General features: G+C 39.1%; 1 protein-coding gene across 2 annotated transcripts; it reads left to right on the top strand.

The window, feature by feature from the left end:
* The first annotated feature begins 536 nt into the window (after positions 1-536).
* Positions 537-15,624, top strand: LOC102687139 (cyclin-dependent kinase-like 2). 2 transcript variants are annotated; one of them, XM_015345709.2, is made up of 13 exons: positions 537-1,431; positions 1,878-2,063; positions 6,722-6,916; positions 7,794-7,972; positions 8,494-8,606; positions 9,025-9,164; positions 9,801-9,889; positions 10,485-10,614; positions 11,154-11,479; positions 11,951-12,044; positions 12,922-13,066; positions 13,480-13,583; positions 15,148-15,624. In XM_015345709.2, the coding sequence occupies exons 2-13, from the start codon at positions 1,896-1,898 to the stop codon at positions 15,205-15,207; spliced, it is 1,743 nt and encodes a 580-aa protein (XP_015201195.2). In that variant the 5' UTR covers positions 537-1,431; positions 1,878-1,895; the 3' UTR covers positions 15,208-15,624. The 2 variants fall into 2 exon arrangements, with proteins under 2 accessions (XP_015201195.2, XP_015201194.2); XM_015345708.2 differs by having other exon boundaries at positions 642-1,431; positions 12,922-13,072.
* The last annotated feature ends 357 nt before the right edge of the window (positions 15,625-15,981 follow it).

Here is a 15,981-nt window from a genome sequence, read left to right as displayed (position 1 = left end):
TAAGATCTTCTGCGAGAGATAGTGTGTGCTTCCTCATACTGAAGAAGAAATTGTCATTTCCATGTTGATGTACAGTATCGGATTATATGTAGTATCACTATGCTGTTTATTGGTGCCTGGGTTTTGAATGTGTAGGTGCGTAAGAAGTCTTGCAGTTTAGACCTCAGTCTTATGGAAACGTTTGGGCTGGGTGCAAGTTTGAAGAAAAAACAGTATTTTCCACTCGTAATCCGTGATTTTGACACACCTCAAATTCAAGCAAGGTGTAAAACGTATCACGTTTTATTTTTTCAATATTGATATGGAAGAAAAGCTATTTGGAAGGGTTAGTTAAGCCGACTAAAACCCGATTTTTTTTCTTGCAAATGCATTATAAGAGTTGTTTACAAAACTCTTATTAAATTATTTTTTTTATTTTCAGCGTGGACATATGGCGAATTTGGTGGTTTTAAGTCTGAATTCGGATTGAACGGAAACGGAGCGTCGAAACAAGAAACGTTCAAAAATGCAACAGATCGAGGGCCAGAATTTACAGTAGCTTTATCATCCGGTTTTGTGTTATATATTTCTCCTAACGGAAAAAACAAATAGCAGCATATTGGCTTTCGACAGCTGTACCGGTTGCACAGTGGGTTCTTGATTATGGTATTTTCTTTTAAAGGTGGGTCGCTAAACGTTTTACCACTTGCAACTGAAAACAGTGCTCTGTAATGACAAATGTTAAAACGCCCCCGGGCAGGTGGGAAAACGGCATTCCTTTACAGGTGGGTGCAATTGGCATGCTTGAATTGGCGCTGCTGTCCCATAATGGCCGCTGCCATGATATTAAGTCACCTGGGTGGCTGCTACACTTCGGGGGCGGACGAAGCGCGTCCCCTCCTGTGTAAGTCCTTTTAGGACGGACATAGATAACGAGGTGCGAGCGTCTCCCGCCCAGCTTTTTTTGTTGTTGTAGTTTCACAGTAAAGCCACGTTGGGGACATTGGTTACTCCGGCAGAAGCCCTCAGGAGGCTCGTAGCAGCAGCGGCGGCGACGTAACGTTTTTTTTTTGTGTACGGAACGGGGGAGCGGTTGCCGTTGGTAACGCCTCGGCCGCGGCTGCCCTGCGGCTCCTGCCTGCGTCTCCCTGCCGAAAACAAACAGGCGCTTCCTCCGCCCCGGACCCGAGTCTCCCCCCGCCCCCCCCGCTGCCCTCCTGCGGCTCTCCACGTCCACTCGTGTGCGTCCTTTCGCGGAGAGACGCGCCCGCCCTGACCGAGACGCTTTCGCGACCGAGTTTTTGTATTTGGTTTTTTTTTTTCTTTCATTAACGCTATGTACGGATAAGCTGTACAGTTTTCCGAAACGACAACAACAACAACAACAAAAACACACACAAGAGTGAAGATTGTCTGCATCTTGATGGAGTGAGTGCGCCCCGTCCACTGCAAGTAAGTCAAGTGCCTCACTCTGTGCAATCAATCTGGGCAATGAAGCAGAAAGCCCTCAAGAGCCAACTGCATGAGGTATTTAAAAAGTAGTCGCATGATTTCGCATAACGGGGAAAAAAAATGAACGGTAAACTTTTTTTTCCCTAACCACACGATTGCCCTTCCCATTTTCTAGTGACTGTGGTTTTAAAGCTTTCTTAGGGTGTGGGGGGGAGTGCGTTGATTTTATCCATAGACAGCTTTCCAAAACATTCATCAGTAGTGGCAGTTTGTAAGTTGGTGATAAAAGCTGTTTCCCCACCGAACTCGGTAGAAAATAATTTAAAAAAAAGGTGGTCATGCTCATTTTGAGCTCCACACGACAGCAGTTAGCATCACCCGTCTTGGCGGCGTGGCGAGAACACGAACCCACGCGAGCGGGACATGTCCACTCTTCCCCACGACAGCTGGTGTCGGCAGGCGAGATGGACAAGTATGAAAGTCTGGGGCTCGTCGGGGAAGGCAGCTACGGTATGGTGATGAAATGCAGGAACCGAGAGACCGGGCGGATAGTGGCGGTGAAGAAGTTTCTGGAGAGCGACGATGACAAAACGGTGAAGAAAATTGCCATGAGGGAGATAAAAATGTTGAAGGTGAGTGTCTTTTCATTTTTTGGGGGGGAGGTTTTGATTTTTGTGACGCCTCGGCAGGCCAGATGGCTTTCACGTCAAGACACATAAAACTTTCTGAAAATTGAACGCATCCTGCCTGGCATTGTGATCTAATTATTAATCCGATTTAGTTAATAAATGAACATGTAGCACTTAATTTGCGTTTTTAAGAACAGCTCATAAGAACTTAATAAAACGAGTTGATTCGTGACTCTTATCTTCCTAAGTTTTAAAGTACGTTTCAGAAAAGACCCAATATAGTTTTTTTTCCTCTGTGCTTTACAGTACGCTTATAGCATGTAGGTTTTCTTTAATAAAGGTAATGTTTGGCTGAGCTTGGACATCTTTCTTGGGACTGTTCTGGATTTAAAGGGCGGTGATCAGGTGTCACCCAACTACACGCTCCACAGAAACGAATAATGATGCGGTAACGCAATGCCTTAATAAACACATGCAAAGAACATCGATCTATTATTCCTATGGGAGCAGGATGTAAGAGCTTTAAATGCTTCAAAGGGCAAATTGCTCCAAACCTGTGCCAACAGCTGTGTGTATAAAAATAAAAACTTTTTTTTGAGGCAATACAGAACTTCAGACTTGGAGGTCATTTACTATATTTCTTATGAGGTTTTAGAAGCAGGAGCATAAGCATAGAATTGGCACCAATAAATCGTTCAAGCATATAAGAGTTATGATAATTGTCTATATTTCTTCTTCTCAGTATTAACCAGGATTTTATACTATTGCGTGGGATTAGAGTATTGATTTTTCTTTTTATAAGGGTCTGAACCTTAATGGGGGTAGTAATGTTAGAGCTAAAGTTATTTTTTTCCTTGTAGAATTTGAGATTCCAATGAAATAAAAGCAAGCAAGTTACTGCTTTCATTGCTATTTATCATCCACTAGATAAGAAATTGATTTGCAGAGTCAACAGACCAATGTCTGTATTTGACTTCAGGCCACATAATAATCTTGCCGAATGTGTTAGTCTACTTTTTAATATCCATTGCTTTCTAAAGAATTGTAGTGTCTTTAAAATAGTTTAACATATTTGCTGATAACTTAGGCCTGATAACCTATAACCCAGTATAAGGCCAAAGCTGAGTAGTTGAAGACAGTAGTCTTTCCCTTTTGATAATGCTGTGGCCTGATTTTTTTTTTCTCATGGCCGCAGACAGCTGATCGTGGGGATGGTTGCAGAGGAAACTCAGCCAAGCAGTCTAGACCCAATTGATTTTCCTTTCATAGACTCCAAGACAAAAGCCAATTAAGACACCCCTGAGTGTACTTGGAGGCCAGAATCCTTGTGCAGCAGGGATCAAAACCAGTATCATCCTAGAGATCATTAAATAACTTTCATTTTAGCACAACACTCTGTTTAATTTGGCAGGTTCTAATACCATTTCTTTGATTGAAATACTGAAATTAATTGAATGTGTAAACAATTAAATGCTGCTCCTTTTTAAAGCTGAATGAGAGTTAGGCTCCCTTTTTTTGCCCTTGTGTAAAACGAATGCATGTTCAGTACTGGTACAGTACTCATCAAGGTTGAGCTACAGTACAGATCATGTTTGACCAGCAGTGCTCAGTGTTGGTGAGAAATGGTACAAATCTAGTGGCTGGCTGGGGACTTAGACTTTTCCTGCCATCCATAACCATGTCTTTCCTGTGATTAGCATTTAATCTGCACAGTTTCCATTATTCCTTTGGTGTGTTGGTGTGAATTGGCTTAACTGCACATCTTGTAAGAGACCAAGACTGTTTGTCATTCCTTGGGGTCAGTTTGGGTGTGCACTAAAATGTTATGCTGACGACCGCTGGGAATTGCAAAATGAGGAAACTGATTTGTAAATGTACATTTTAAAGAAATGGAAAAACTTACAACTGAAAACAATGAAAGAAAATGTCTTAAAATCACTTTTCTTTTTAGGTATCAGGCCAAAGACAATTTGTGTTATCATTATTTTCACTTCCTGTCCCTTTCATAGTTTATATGGAATACACTTTTTGCCACAGATAGCTTCATAGGTGAAGAGCAGCTTGATGAGTATGTTACATGAACTCATGCATTTGGGCCAGGGAAATCTGTCACCCTTTGGTATGGGATGATCATTTATTCAATACAATAAGATAAAGTAAAAATAGAATAGAAACAAACAAGAATAAAAACATGTTCGGCATTGGGGGAGAGAAAAACAAAAACTCCCATAGGAGTTTATTAAGCTCTGGGGATCCAAAGCTTCACAGTTTGCCCCCTCTCCAAGCAACAGCAGAGGGTTCAGTCAGTTTTAAGAAGGTATCTCTTGTCAGAGTATATATCATGAAGTCGTCAGGGGCACCACTAGAAACGCGGCTCTTCATAAGTTTGTGTGCAAGCCATGTTACAATGTCTTCTCGGCAACTTTGATCAGGATTTTTTTTAACATGTTTTACCTCGATAGGCAGAATCGCCCCCCCCCCCCCCCCCCCCCCACAGTGGGTGAACAAGCCTAGGCAGGTTCCAGAGCTGCAGTTAGACGGGCCTTCACTATAATTTATTTTAGACTGGCAAAATTAACTCACAGGGCTGTGTTTTTTTACCCCTGGGGTGTTTTTTAACTCCTTTGTATTTTAGTAATGGGATATATTACTTCTGTTGTCTTATCACTTTCACAGTTTTGGCTGTAAAGGGTCAATGGGCTCAGGTATGTGCCTTTCATTATAAGCCTATGAGGTGTTAAATAATGAACAGTGTTGTTTAACGGATAGACGTCCTTTTGCTTGATATTTTTTAAGTGTTTGTGTTAATTAATGACCTGCTGCTGAATACAGAAGCACCCATCTGGACACATTCAGGAAAACAAAATCTTGAGCTTAAAGTGTTTTTCACCAGTGTGAATATTAAACAAAATTTAAAAGTGGGTCCCCTCCTGTATGTGAAATGCTTTGGGATGAAAAGTGCCATATGAACACAAGAAATTATGGTTCCAATCAGACACTACCAGGTGAGTACGAGACGTGCTGTGAATATGAAAGGGCACAGGAGTTCAATCAGACACTCTTAGGGGATGGAGAGGAAGAACTGAGTGTCACCGGCATGACGTGAGCAGGAGGGCTCATGGGAGGTAACAAGAACCCAAAGAGACCTTGCTTGTGTCGAGGGAGAAAAGAAGTGTCCCGACACTTACACAAAAGAAACACAGTGACGTGAAGTGATGCATTTTTGCCTTGCTTACCGTGCTTTACGTTTTGTGCTATGTACCCTGTATAATTTATTTGACAAAATTCCATTTTTTTTTTAAATAAGATCAATAAGATCATGACTTTAGAATGTTACACCTTTATAACCTGGGTACTCACATAGGTATTTAACAAACTGTTACCTTTGTAATATTTGTCAAATCAATAATTCCGATTATTATTTTTGTTGTTGTTTTACTGGCTAGTTTCCATTGCCAAGCTCTAGTCTATCTAGGTCTGTCAAGCTCATGCCTGTCACCCACCTGGCATCACTCCCATCCTCCCTTGCAGGTGATGAGCCCACACAATGGCTCAAGTAACCATTTTGGGCTGAACCTGGCCAGGTTACATGGATGCTCTCTAACTCTTCCGCTCGTGAAGCCAGGAGATCCCAGTGTGCCTAAACCCGGCAAAGCTCTCTCAGGTTTTAGTTCAACCATCATGGGAGGGTAGTTCTTTTTCTGGCCCCTCACCTCAGACCAGTTTGCCAAACACAAACTGCTTGGAGCACAAAACACCTGACAACATAGCTCTTGGCTTCCTGGGGCACCCAAGCCCTTCCACCATGTCATGGCAGGGTCATGAATCAATGCGGATGCTGTACCAAATGGTGGTGGAGCAGGAGCTGAGTCTTCAAGCTCTCAGTTTTATGGTTGATCTGCGTCTCTTTCCTCACATACAGTCACAAGTTTTGGGTGGTGACTTAAAGAATAAGATCACAGGTACAAGTGGCAGGAGTGGGGTTTCTCCATAGCGCTGCTGGGCTTACTCTCTGTGACTGGCCGAGGAGCTCGGCAGTCTGGGAAGATCTTGGGGTCGAGTCGCTGCTCCTCTGGATCGAGAGGAGCCAGTTGAGGAGGTTTCCCAGGTGCCTCCTAATGGAAGTGTACCGGCTACGACCGACCCACTGGGAAGACCCCCTCGGGGAGACCCAGGGCACACTGGAGGGATTATATCTCTCGGCTGGCCTGGGAACTGCTGGGAGTCCCCCAGGAGGAGCTGGAGACTGTTGCTGAGGAAAGGGAAGTCTGGTCTGCTCTGATCAAGCCGTTAATACCTCGGGCCTCATGAGGAGTAGGCAGTTAGGAAATGATGATGACTGTTTTACTGTCTTTTTTTGTAGAAACATTTTTTTAGAAATAAAGTAATGACAGAACCAGTGTTAATTTGTATGTGTATGATATCCCTGTGTAAAGGATTATCATCCAACTAGCTTGGGTGATTTATCAGCATCTGATATTATTTTGTGGATGTTGCTGAGATACACAGTTCCCTTATCAGGTTTGAATATGTAGTGGCCTTTCAATAAAGAAATGGGATTATTTCATCATCTTTATGCACAGAAAACCTTTAATATCCTGTTTAGCTAGTATACGTTTTATTGTTAGTGATTGGTGTTATATTCTCTCGTTTTACTACAGCAACTGAGGCATGAGAACCTGGTCAATCTTCTTGAGGTGTGCAAGAAGAAGAGAAGATGGTATCTCGTGTTTGAGTTTGTGGACCGCACTGTATTAGATGATTTAGAGCAGCATCCTAACGGATTGGACCACAGCAGAGTCAGAAAATACCTCTTCCAGATCCTGAAGGCCATCGCATTCTGCCACCACCATAATGTGAGCTGCAGTGCATTTGGCTACACTCTGTCTGAATACTTGATACACATTTACTTTCATTACAGATATTGGGAAAACCTTGAGAACTTTTGTGGTAGCTACCTGTAAAGTCCTCTAAGGCATAAAATAACCCTCATATACTATTTGCCTGTTGTTGACCTATTAATCTTACAATAGCTTTCCTTAGTTGAGAGTTTTGCTAGCTTTTTTTCCAGGAACATTTTCTGAAAAGTACATACAGTACAGTGTAAAAATGCTGTTGAATCTAGTCCGACAATGCAACGAAAAAATGGACATGGCAAATAAAATGGTTGTTATTTACACTTAACCATTGTGGGGAGCGAGGCTTAAGAGCAGTACAGTCGCTCACTCGAATGCAGGTGGAGCTCCACGATCTAGGTGTCTCAGGTTTGAGTGTGGGTCGTGTCACTAGGCAACTTTGACCAACCTTGACCAGGATTCCCCAGATGGTGGCGCACCATTATTATGAGTGGCTGTTGATAAACCATTTTTGTCCCACCCATTTTCGAAGTGGTCTACATTTTAAAAACATGATTACAGGATTTCATGATGCATAGAATGTCCTCTGTGTCCAAAAGCACATTTTTGTGGTATAATTAATGCAGATCTACTGATCTATCCAGTTTTTGTTTCCAGTGAAAGAAAGAGAATAACAAATTCAGTGAAGCAGTGAGAAACAATCTAGTTACTTAGTTTACCATCTGTTGCAGGACATTGTGCCTTTCACACCGTCCTAATTAAGATTATGTGAGGAGTTCTGATGCCATTGGACCCATCTTCAGGTGTTGACTATGGCAGTAAGCATGATTGAACGCAATTTAGAAAAAATAATTATTATATGCCTTTCTTGTTGCAGATAATCCATCGGGATATAAAACCTGAGAACATTTTGGTATCTCAGTATGGAGTTGTCAAGCTGTGTGATTTTGGATTTGCGAGGACGATGGCAGCACCTGGTGAGGTCTACACAGACTATGTGGCTACACGTTGGTACAGGGCCCCTGAACTGCTTGTGGGAGACACTAAGTATGGCAAGTAAGTCAACAATGTTGTGATGAACGTGCACTGTATTTAAATCTGATACAGATCTCTGGCTGTATCCCTAGGTGACTGTGACTGGCATTCACACAGTGATAGCTCACAGTTGAGATACCACCGCCAGGGTAAGTATGGGAGCAGTAGGTCAGGACTCTTTGGACTTCTCTGACATCTTATAGCATGGGTGGGGACCTTCACGTTTGCAGTGATGTCAGTGAGAGATGCGTGGTTTCTGCTGTCACGGGTCTTGTAGCTGGTCAAGTGACAAATGACTCTTAAGTGGGTATGTTGTAGGAGCAAGTGTACTTATCTCTTAATAATAATGAATAACTTTTATTTATAAAACACCTTTAAAAACCCACGGATGCTTCTTGTTTTAGGATTTTTGGTTTATATCAACTCGACTTTTGATGCCATTTAACAGTCTGGAAAATGACTGCATTTTCAATCATGTGTCGTCTGGTGTGTTCCTTCCCAAGTATGTTGAAGTCATGCGATTGGTACTGCTTATTTTTCAGAGCTGTGGATGTGTGGGCAATTGGTTGCCTGTTTGTAGAGATGCTTACAGGGGATCCTCTTTTCCCAGGAGATTCTGATATTGATCAGCTGTATCATATTATGAGGTGCTTTGGTGAGTTAACTCAAGTCTTCTGTGCTTTTTCTGGATTTTTCTGTCCACAGACCTTGTGTTTCCTGAAGGATTGAAAATAAAAGGTATCGCTTCAGACTTATGATCTTTTTGACTTAAGACATTAAAAATCAGGAAAGCTATAATGGTAAAAACTGCTGGGGGTAAATCGATAAGATTTGGCATTTATGTGCACTCTTGAAAAACATGGCTGTCAATAGTATTTTTGGATATCCAAATGGTTTTAATATAAATGTTAAATGTAATGTTTCATGGAACAAAATTGGATCCTGGAAAAATGTTATAAATTACTAAAAGCTGTTTTTATCAAAACAGCATCTGGCGCAGTACTTTTTTCAAAGTAACTGACATACATTTAAGAGGACATTTAACATGTACTGCCAACTTTTTTTTTTTTTAGGTAATTTAACACCAAGACATCAAGAACTGTTTTACAAAAATCCCATTTTTGCTGGTGTGAGACTGCCTGAAATTAAAGAGAAGGAGCCTGTTGAGAGACGATACCCAAAGCTTTCACCAACAGTCTTAGACCTAATAAAGGTCTGTAATAAAATAAATACACTTGAGTTTTCTTACAAAATTGTATTCTACAATAATTTCAAATGATGATAAAGAGTTTTGATATACCTGCTTATATATACCTGCTTATTATCTTAGTACCAGATTTCACACTCACTGAAATCGATTAATAAAATGCCTAACATTGGAACTCTTTTAAAATTTAGGATTAATAATAAGAAAAATCATCACAAAAAATTTTGTAATTGCTGCAAGCACATCACTTAAATATGAAATAGATCTGATGAGTGACATTATGGTTTTCAGTCCTGTTACTGGTACTGTACATTTTCACAAGCCAAATGGAATACAGTAACATAATGCTTCTGGCAAATGGGAAACAAATCTAGAAGAAATAATAATTATAATTGCTTACACTTATATAGTGCTTTTCTGGACACCACCACCAATGTGCAGCATCCACCTGGATGAAGTAGGTAAACTTCAGGGTTCTGTTCAAACAACCTTGTCATTTTAGGTTTTCTGTTCTGTGAATCTATTTCATAATCCCTTTTCCGTTAAATTAAAAATCTTAGAATGTCCTGTTGACCCACACATCTTGGTGGTGCTTAGGATCTTACCAAAGTGTGTTGAACCATTTGAATTCTGCCCCTGCAGAAGTGCTTGCAGATTGACCCAGATAAGAGGCTTCCCTGCAGTGACCTGCTTCAGCACGAGTACTTCACTAAAGATGGATTTACTGAAAGGTAAGAAAAACCTGCTGCTTTATCCGAAGGCCAGCATCGTGTTTTGCACGTTCCTGTTGAACAGCAGAGTAGAAGAAAGGATTGATTGCAGCAGATGGCAATGTTGTACTATCATCTCTTATAGCAAAATTACAAAGCATTTCATGCCCGTCCTTCAGTTAAGCCTAAATTTTAAGTTTTTATTTTAGTATTTATTATGATTTCTTAAGATGCTAAATATTTAAATTAGATCTAAAAACATCTTTAAAGTTTCATTGACCTCAATAGGAGTGTCTTTGAATAATGCTCTGTCATTTCACTTGTGCTCAAATTTCATCCTCATTTAAAACATCTAAAATATGAAATAACCTATAAAATGTCAAATGTAATATACGAATGTAAGAGATTACTTGCATCAGTGAATGTTGCCTTAATGATTGTAAACTTGAGGTTTGAATGTAGTTGTCATTCTCTATGAATATAAAGTTAAAAAATATATTAATTCAATTTTAATTTTTGTAAGTTATTTGGAAATGCCTAACATTTTTTCTCTAAAAAATGACTTACCAATAGAGAGTCACATAACTGATAGATATACACATGGTTCATTTGAAAGATTTACACAGGAGCTGAATTTGAAGATTGAGAAGCACCTAAAAGAAAACACTTCTTTGCCAAAAATGTCCAAAATGACAAAAAAGGAAAAAGAAGATTCTCCAGTGGAAGAAAAGACACTAACACAATGGGTGAGTTTAACATTCCAGGTTTCTCATTAAAGCTTTACCATGCAAGAGGAAAGATCAGTGCACTTTCTCTAATCCCAGTATGAAGAGAGGTCACATCTTCAGACCCAAAGGAGAAAGTTAATGAAACTAGTAGCAGTTTATTCTGTAATGCAGGAATTTGAACATATTAATCGCCTACTTTGCATAGAATAAAACTAGTGTAGGACACACTGATGAACATTAACTTGGTTTTTGTTCAGTGATATCAAGTTAAACTGTTCGATAAAATTGGCATATTTCAAATTTCTCCAGGAAGATAAATTGTGTTGTAATCCACGTGATTAAAAACGTTCTGTGATTTGCATTGCCTTTTGAAGTTTTACAGTTGCTTCACAGTTATGCAAATATACCTTTGAAATAAAATACAAAGCTGGTACAAAATATATTTTGTTTCTGAAAATTATTCAAAGCTTATCTTTCCTATATTCCACTCACAAAAGGTTGAATACTGTATGTGTTAATCCATGTACCTCTCCTTTCTGTTCTCTTCCCTTTTTCAGAACTCTAATACCAACATAAAAGTCAAAGAAAGTAAACCTGACTTTAAAACTCCTAGGGGAACAGACTCCAGATCAGACACTGAAAAATCGGAGAGACTTTGTACCAAAAATGGGAATGAGGCATTGGAGAAGGCTTCTGAGAGCCTGATGATCCACAGCAAAACTTTGCCTCCATCTATGAAAGATTTAAACAGTAACCAAGATCATTCTAAAACTGGAGCAGCACCTGTGATACCTCCCATTGCACAGAACCCCTCCTCCATCATTACCAACAGCATCAACCTGAGCACAGTGGCTGGGCCTGTAGCAGGGCCGCCCAGCTTCAGGTACAACTGTTTGCACGGTGACATGTAACATACTGTATCAAGTCAGGAAAATGCGATGTTCATAAGGCACAACCTGTTACAATGGAAAAGAATCCCTGCTTCTCTCTGAACTTTTTAATAACTGCATAATGTTTTTTATGAAAGAAAATGTTAGTGGTCAACTAAATCATTTCCATACCCTTTTCAAATAAAGAGAATAAATGATTTCAGCAAATAATGTCTGCACAAATGACCATTGAAGAGACAGTAATTTGGCTAATATTTGCTGCTCTTGCAAAATTAAGTGTACATTAAATAATATTTTCACGATTACTGTACAGGGAAGTATGCTGTGCTGCTGATATTGTATTTCCGAGATGTGGATTATTAGAAAATAAGAAAGATTACAAAGGAAACAGGGACATTTACGGTTTATTTTTTAATCATTCATGAAATGTATTCTCATTCATTTTCAATTTTTTTTTTTTGAAGGTCAAATGACAAGGTGAAGAAACATATAAACGTCTTCAATAAAAAATGCCAACAATCGTTGTCCAACCACTGCACTGGAAACCTGGCTGCACGGGTATACTTCACTAAAGTACAAGAGTATACAGTATATGTAAAAGTCTGTGATAATGTAATAAACCAAGAACACTCAAACACGTTTAGACTGGTATCATCCCATACGGAAATGGCTCTATTCTCAGAATTTTATAAACCACAAGTGCTGGCCACAAAGTAATTACTTATTAAGGGCAGGAAACAGGCAAAAGCGATAAATTATATCCCTCCCCAGTCCTCATTCCAGATTAATTATCTATTGTTGATCTCAGGATTGGACTTGTCTTTTTTTATTTTAAGAAATCAAAACATACTGTTAGAAATTAAAGATTTCGTATGTTCTTATTCCACAACTGAACTGTGAAACCTCATGTTGAAATGGGTTTTAGAGGCTTGGTGCCACTTAGAAGGATTTTTTTAATTTTCATTTTTTAGCAGGTATTAGCAAAAAAGCAACAACAGTTTACCTACTGTAGTATTATGATGTCAGTCATAAGTATCAAACTAAAATTGTTCAGCCATTTGGTGATAATGCTTTTCAAAGTCTTTTTGCTACAGTTTCTTGAGAAATGTGAACATGACAAGCATCATTGTCATAACATGAAAATCTTGTGCTGAAGGTTATTTTCATATAAAATATTTTCAGTTATTTAAATTGTTGCATTATGAAAAGGCTATGATAACTTCACGGATGAATTCAAAGAACCTGAAAGGATTGTAAAGCAGAAGTGAAGAACTTCATTAATCCTAACTTATGTTTTCAGTAGCGACTATAAGAATACAGCATTCTCGTTTAAGACGTTGACCCAGTTGAAAATATTATACAGTATAGATGTAATTGCAGGAAACTTTAACAGTCTTCCTAACTGACAGTGTGTTATGGCTCTTCGTGGCTTTAGGTTACCTCTGAAAGGAGCATCATTCACGAGCGCTCGGTTCAACCTGATCGCACAGGAAATGGGACCAAGAAAAAAGGAGATTTCTGCAAAGCTGACGTTCACCTCCCAGAGCTCAGGAATAGCCATTTTCCAGACCTAAAAGGAGGTGAAGGTACACGTCACACACTAAAGTATAAATATTATATGCACATACTAGGCATACATTTTGTATCATTATGTCAAACAATAACTTCAGTCTGTCATTTTTTATTTCTCCATATCAATTATTGTTAAAAGACAGCTAACGATCACCTTTTCTTCTCATCTCACCAATGTATGTCTTTATTAGACAACTTTATCAATATAAATGCAGTATAATTTTGGAGAACAGTGCCTGTGCCTTTCATTCACTACTGGCGTACACTTTAGGGCAGGCACCTTTATTCCTTTGGTCAGTAACATTGATAGTTTTCAGTCGTTGACAAGGATCTCTGAGTAGAACTGCGTTGGTTAAGAAAGTAAATGAATGCTTATGGCATTTTGATTGTTCAGAAAGGGGAATGCTTATGTCTCCCACAGGCAAACATTCTAAACACTTGAAGAAGGAGCACAAGAAAGTCCCAGAGTGCCGCATTCCTTCTATAGCTGCCATGGACCTCCATTCTAATGGGGCTTTGCAACAGGTATGATGCAGTATTTGAGGCCCACATGCAAAAGATGACACGATTACTGGGCACTATTTCTCATGACACATCATAAAACCCCCAGCTAGGTATTTAACCGGACAGTCTACGTTTTTTCTCACACCATCTTAATATTTTTCCAAAACGTTTCCTATAACCCATTGTTTATGGTTATTCATCTAGTTGTGAAAGGATCAGAAGCAAATCCCTGTCTGCTTCCATCATCACATTATAGCTTTAGTATTGTGATGTTTCAGTTATTTCTATTGTATTGTAGGAATCTCGTAGTATGTACTGTATATGCTATGCTATGTGTACAGTAAGCTGGGTGTATAAGATATCTAGTGTGCCTCCAGTATATACAAATACTGTATGTACTGATAAAAGGCAGAACACATAAATGAGACCCAGCAGGATTATCCTGCTTCTGAGATGCTTCTGCTTCTCTTTTTTTGTACATGGTTTGTTATTCAGGTTAAGACACAACACAAGGGTGCAAGGTAGTCTTAGCTTAAATCGGTATGATTCAAATGCTAATGTTAACTACACAAAGGAAAAGAGGCACTAACTGATTCCATCATGAATTTCATAGACCTCCATCAGCAGGGATGTAAACAAAGTCAGAAATTTCCCTGTCAAACGGGTAATAAGGCCTGTCACTTTGCCGGTGGTAAAAATAATGACTTAGATTTAAATAACTTTATTTTTCCAAGGATTGTTAATATATACTGAGAGGCCTGGTTCCAAATACTCATGTTATATTTCTAAGGCTTCCCTGTGCATTTACTCCTGAATGTACGAGAAAGGTCTTTACAGGGCTGGTTTATATCCAGCCACAACCTCAGACTTACAAGGGTTTCTTATTCTTTTCACTTCTCTTCTCCTCGTACCTCTGTTCTGGAAAGTACGCAGGTTTGCTCTGGGGCACATAGCAGATATAACAGGACAGTTTAAAGAACTGGACTGTGCTAACGTCACAGACCATGAATTGTGATCTGGGTAAGCCCCTTTACTGGTGTGACAAAGAAGATGGTACATTTCAGCAGCGTGTTTCAATGTAGTGTGAACTGCTGTTCGAGAGCCATTTCCCTCAATGCTTTCATAGCAAATCAGAATATTTTAGATTACTTAGCAGTAACGTAGTGCATTTCACCTTTATGCCAATTTCAGTCTATCCAGACGCAAATAGTTTAATGGTATTGACCAGGAGTGAAAGCTGGTGGTACTGCCTCTGAAATTAACCACTACCATGTTGTTGGTTGCAGGACAGTGATGGATTCAGTTTCATGACTTTGTTACGCATTTTATATATGAAGCAATATTACTGGCAACATCAGGACCTGAAATTTAACTCCATGGTTGACTTTGAGTTCAATAAAATATGTTGGTTGAGAGGAAAATTGACAGGATTTTTAGGGGGGCAGCTATATTCATGACAATTCTATCTTATATCAAGAAGTGAACACATTTATTCTGTTGCTCTGGAGAATGTTTCTGCAGAGTTTGCACTTGATTTTCCAATTATTCTGAACAATTTTTATTTTCCATTTCCTGTCTTTCTCAGATTTCTGGAAGTTCAATCCGTGAAGCCACAGAGGCCAATTTCCCTCATGTTGAGTTTTAATATCGGAGGGGAGTGTCGATTTCATGTGATCAACGGGTAGCACATACACCTGCAGTGTATGTCCCTATGCTGTATTTATTTTCAGGCAGCTTCAGTTTGACTTTTTAAAAATTGATCTGCTTCCCCAGTGTATTGCTTTCCATTCAAAGGCTAGTTCTGCTGCAATATTTTGTTTGCGTGGAAAGGATTATTCAGAGCATAAAAAATAGAGAACCATACAAATTAAATCTTACCATATATAATGAGTTAAAAATGTGAATGTACCCAGACCTGTAGATAGTCAGTTTGAATTCACCACTTGTGCAGTTTATTTTAGTTCCATGTATGCTATTGTCTCAGCAGTGATCACTGGGGAAGAGTTGTATAAAAATGCAATATGTCCATTCTACTTTGCTCTTTATACAAATAAATGTAAAAATACAAATTTGGTTGTGCATTGTTTGATAAATCTCATCATTGACTGTTTTCTTTGAAGCAAATGTCTAGTTTGTTATTAGAGTGGAGACAAAAAAAACTTTGAGGGCACAACATTAGTGCTTTCCTGCACTCGTCATAAAGTATGCATACTGTACTAGAGACCAACAATTTAATTTAAAACAGTGATTGCAGTGGATGTTGTTACCACATTGCTACCATAACTCCAAATGCGATACTTTATGTCACAATACTGTATAACCCTAATGGAACTACCTTTGTATTGTATACTATACACATTTATTAGTAATTGTATATTAATAGTAATTAGAAACCAGCTAATTATATTTGAATTTAGAT

Source organism: Lepisosteus oculatus, chromosome 1, assembly GCF_040954835.1.
Source record: "Lepisosteus oculatus isolate fLepOcu1 chromosome 1, fLepOcu1.hap2, whole genome shotgun sequence".
NCBI classification, from domain to species: domain Eukaryota; kingdom Metazoa; phylum Chordata; class Actinopteri; order Semionotiformes; family Lepisosteidae; genus Lepisosteus; species Lepisosteus oculatus.
Note: the sequence above shows the minus strand (reverse complement) of the source record. Positions and strands in the feature narration are given on the sequence as shown.

Bases quoted from the DNA above. Each gene is read 5' to 3' on its own strand.
- LOC102687139 (XM_015345708.2), top strand. From the start codon at position 1,896: ATGGACAAGTATGAAAGTCTGGGGCTCGTCGGGGAAGGCAGCTACGGT. The intron at 6,917-7,793 runs GTGAGCTGCAGT...TTCTTGTTGCAG, and splicing joins CATTCTGCCACCACCATAAT to ATAATCCATCGGGATATAAA. The intron at 13,073-13,479 runs GTACACGTCACA...TGTCTCCCACAG, and splicing joins AGACCTAAAAGGAGGTGAAG to GCAAACATTCTAAACACTTG.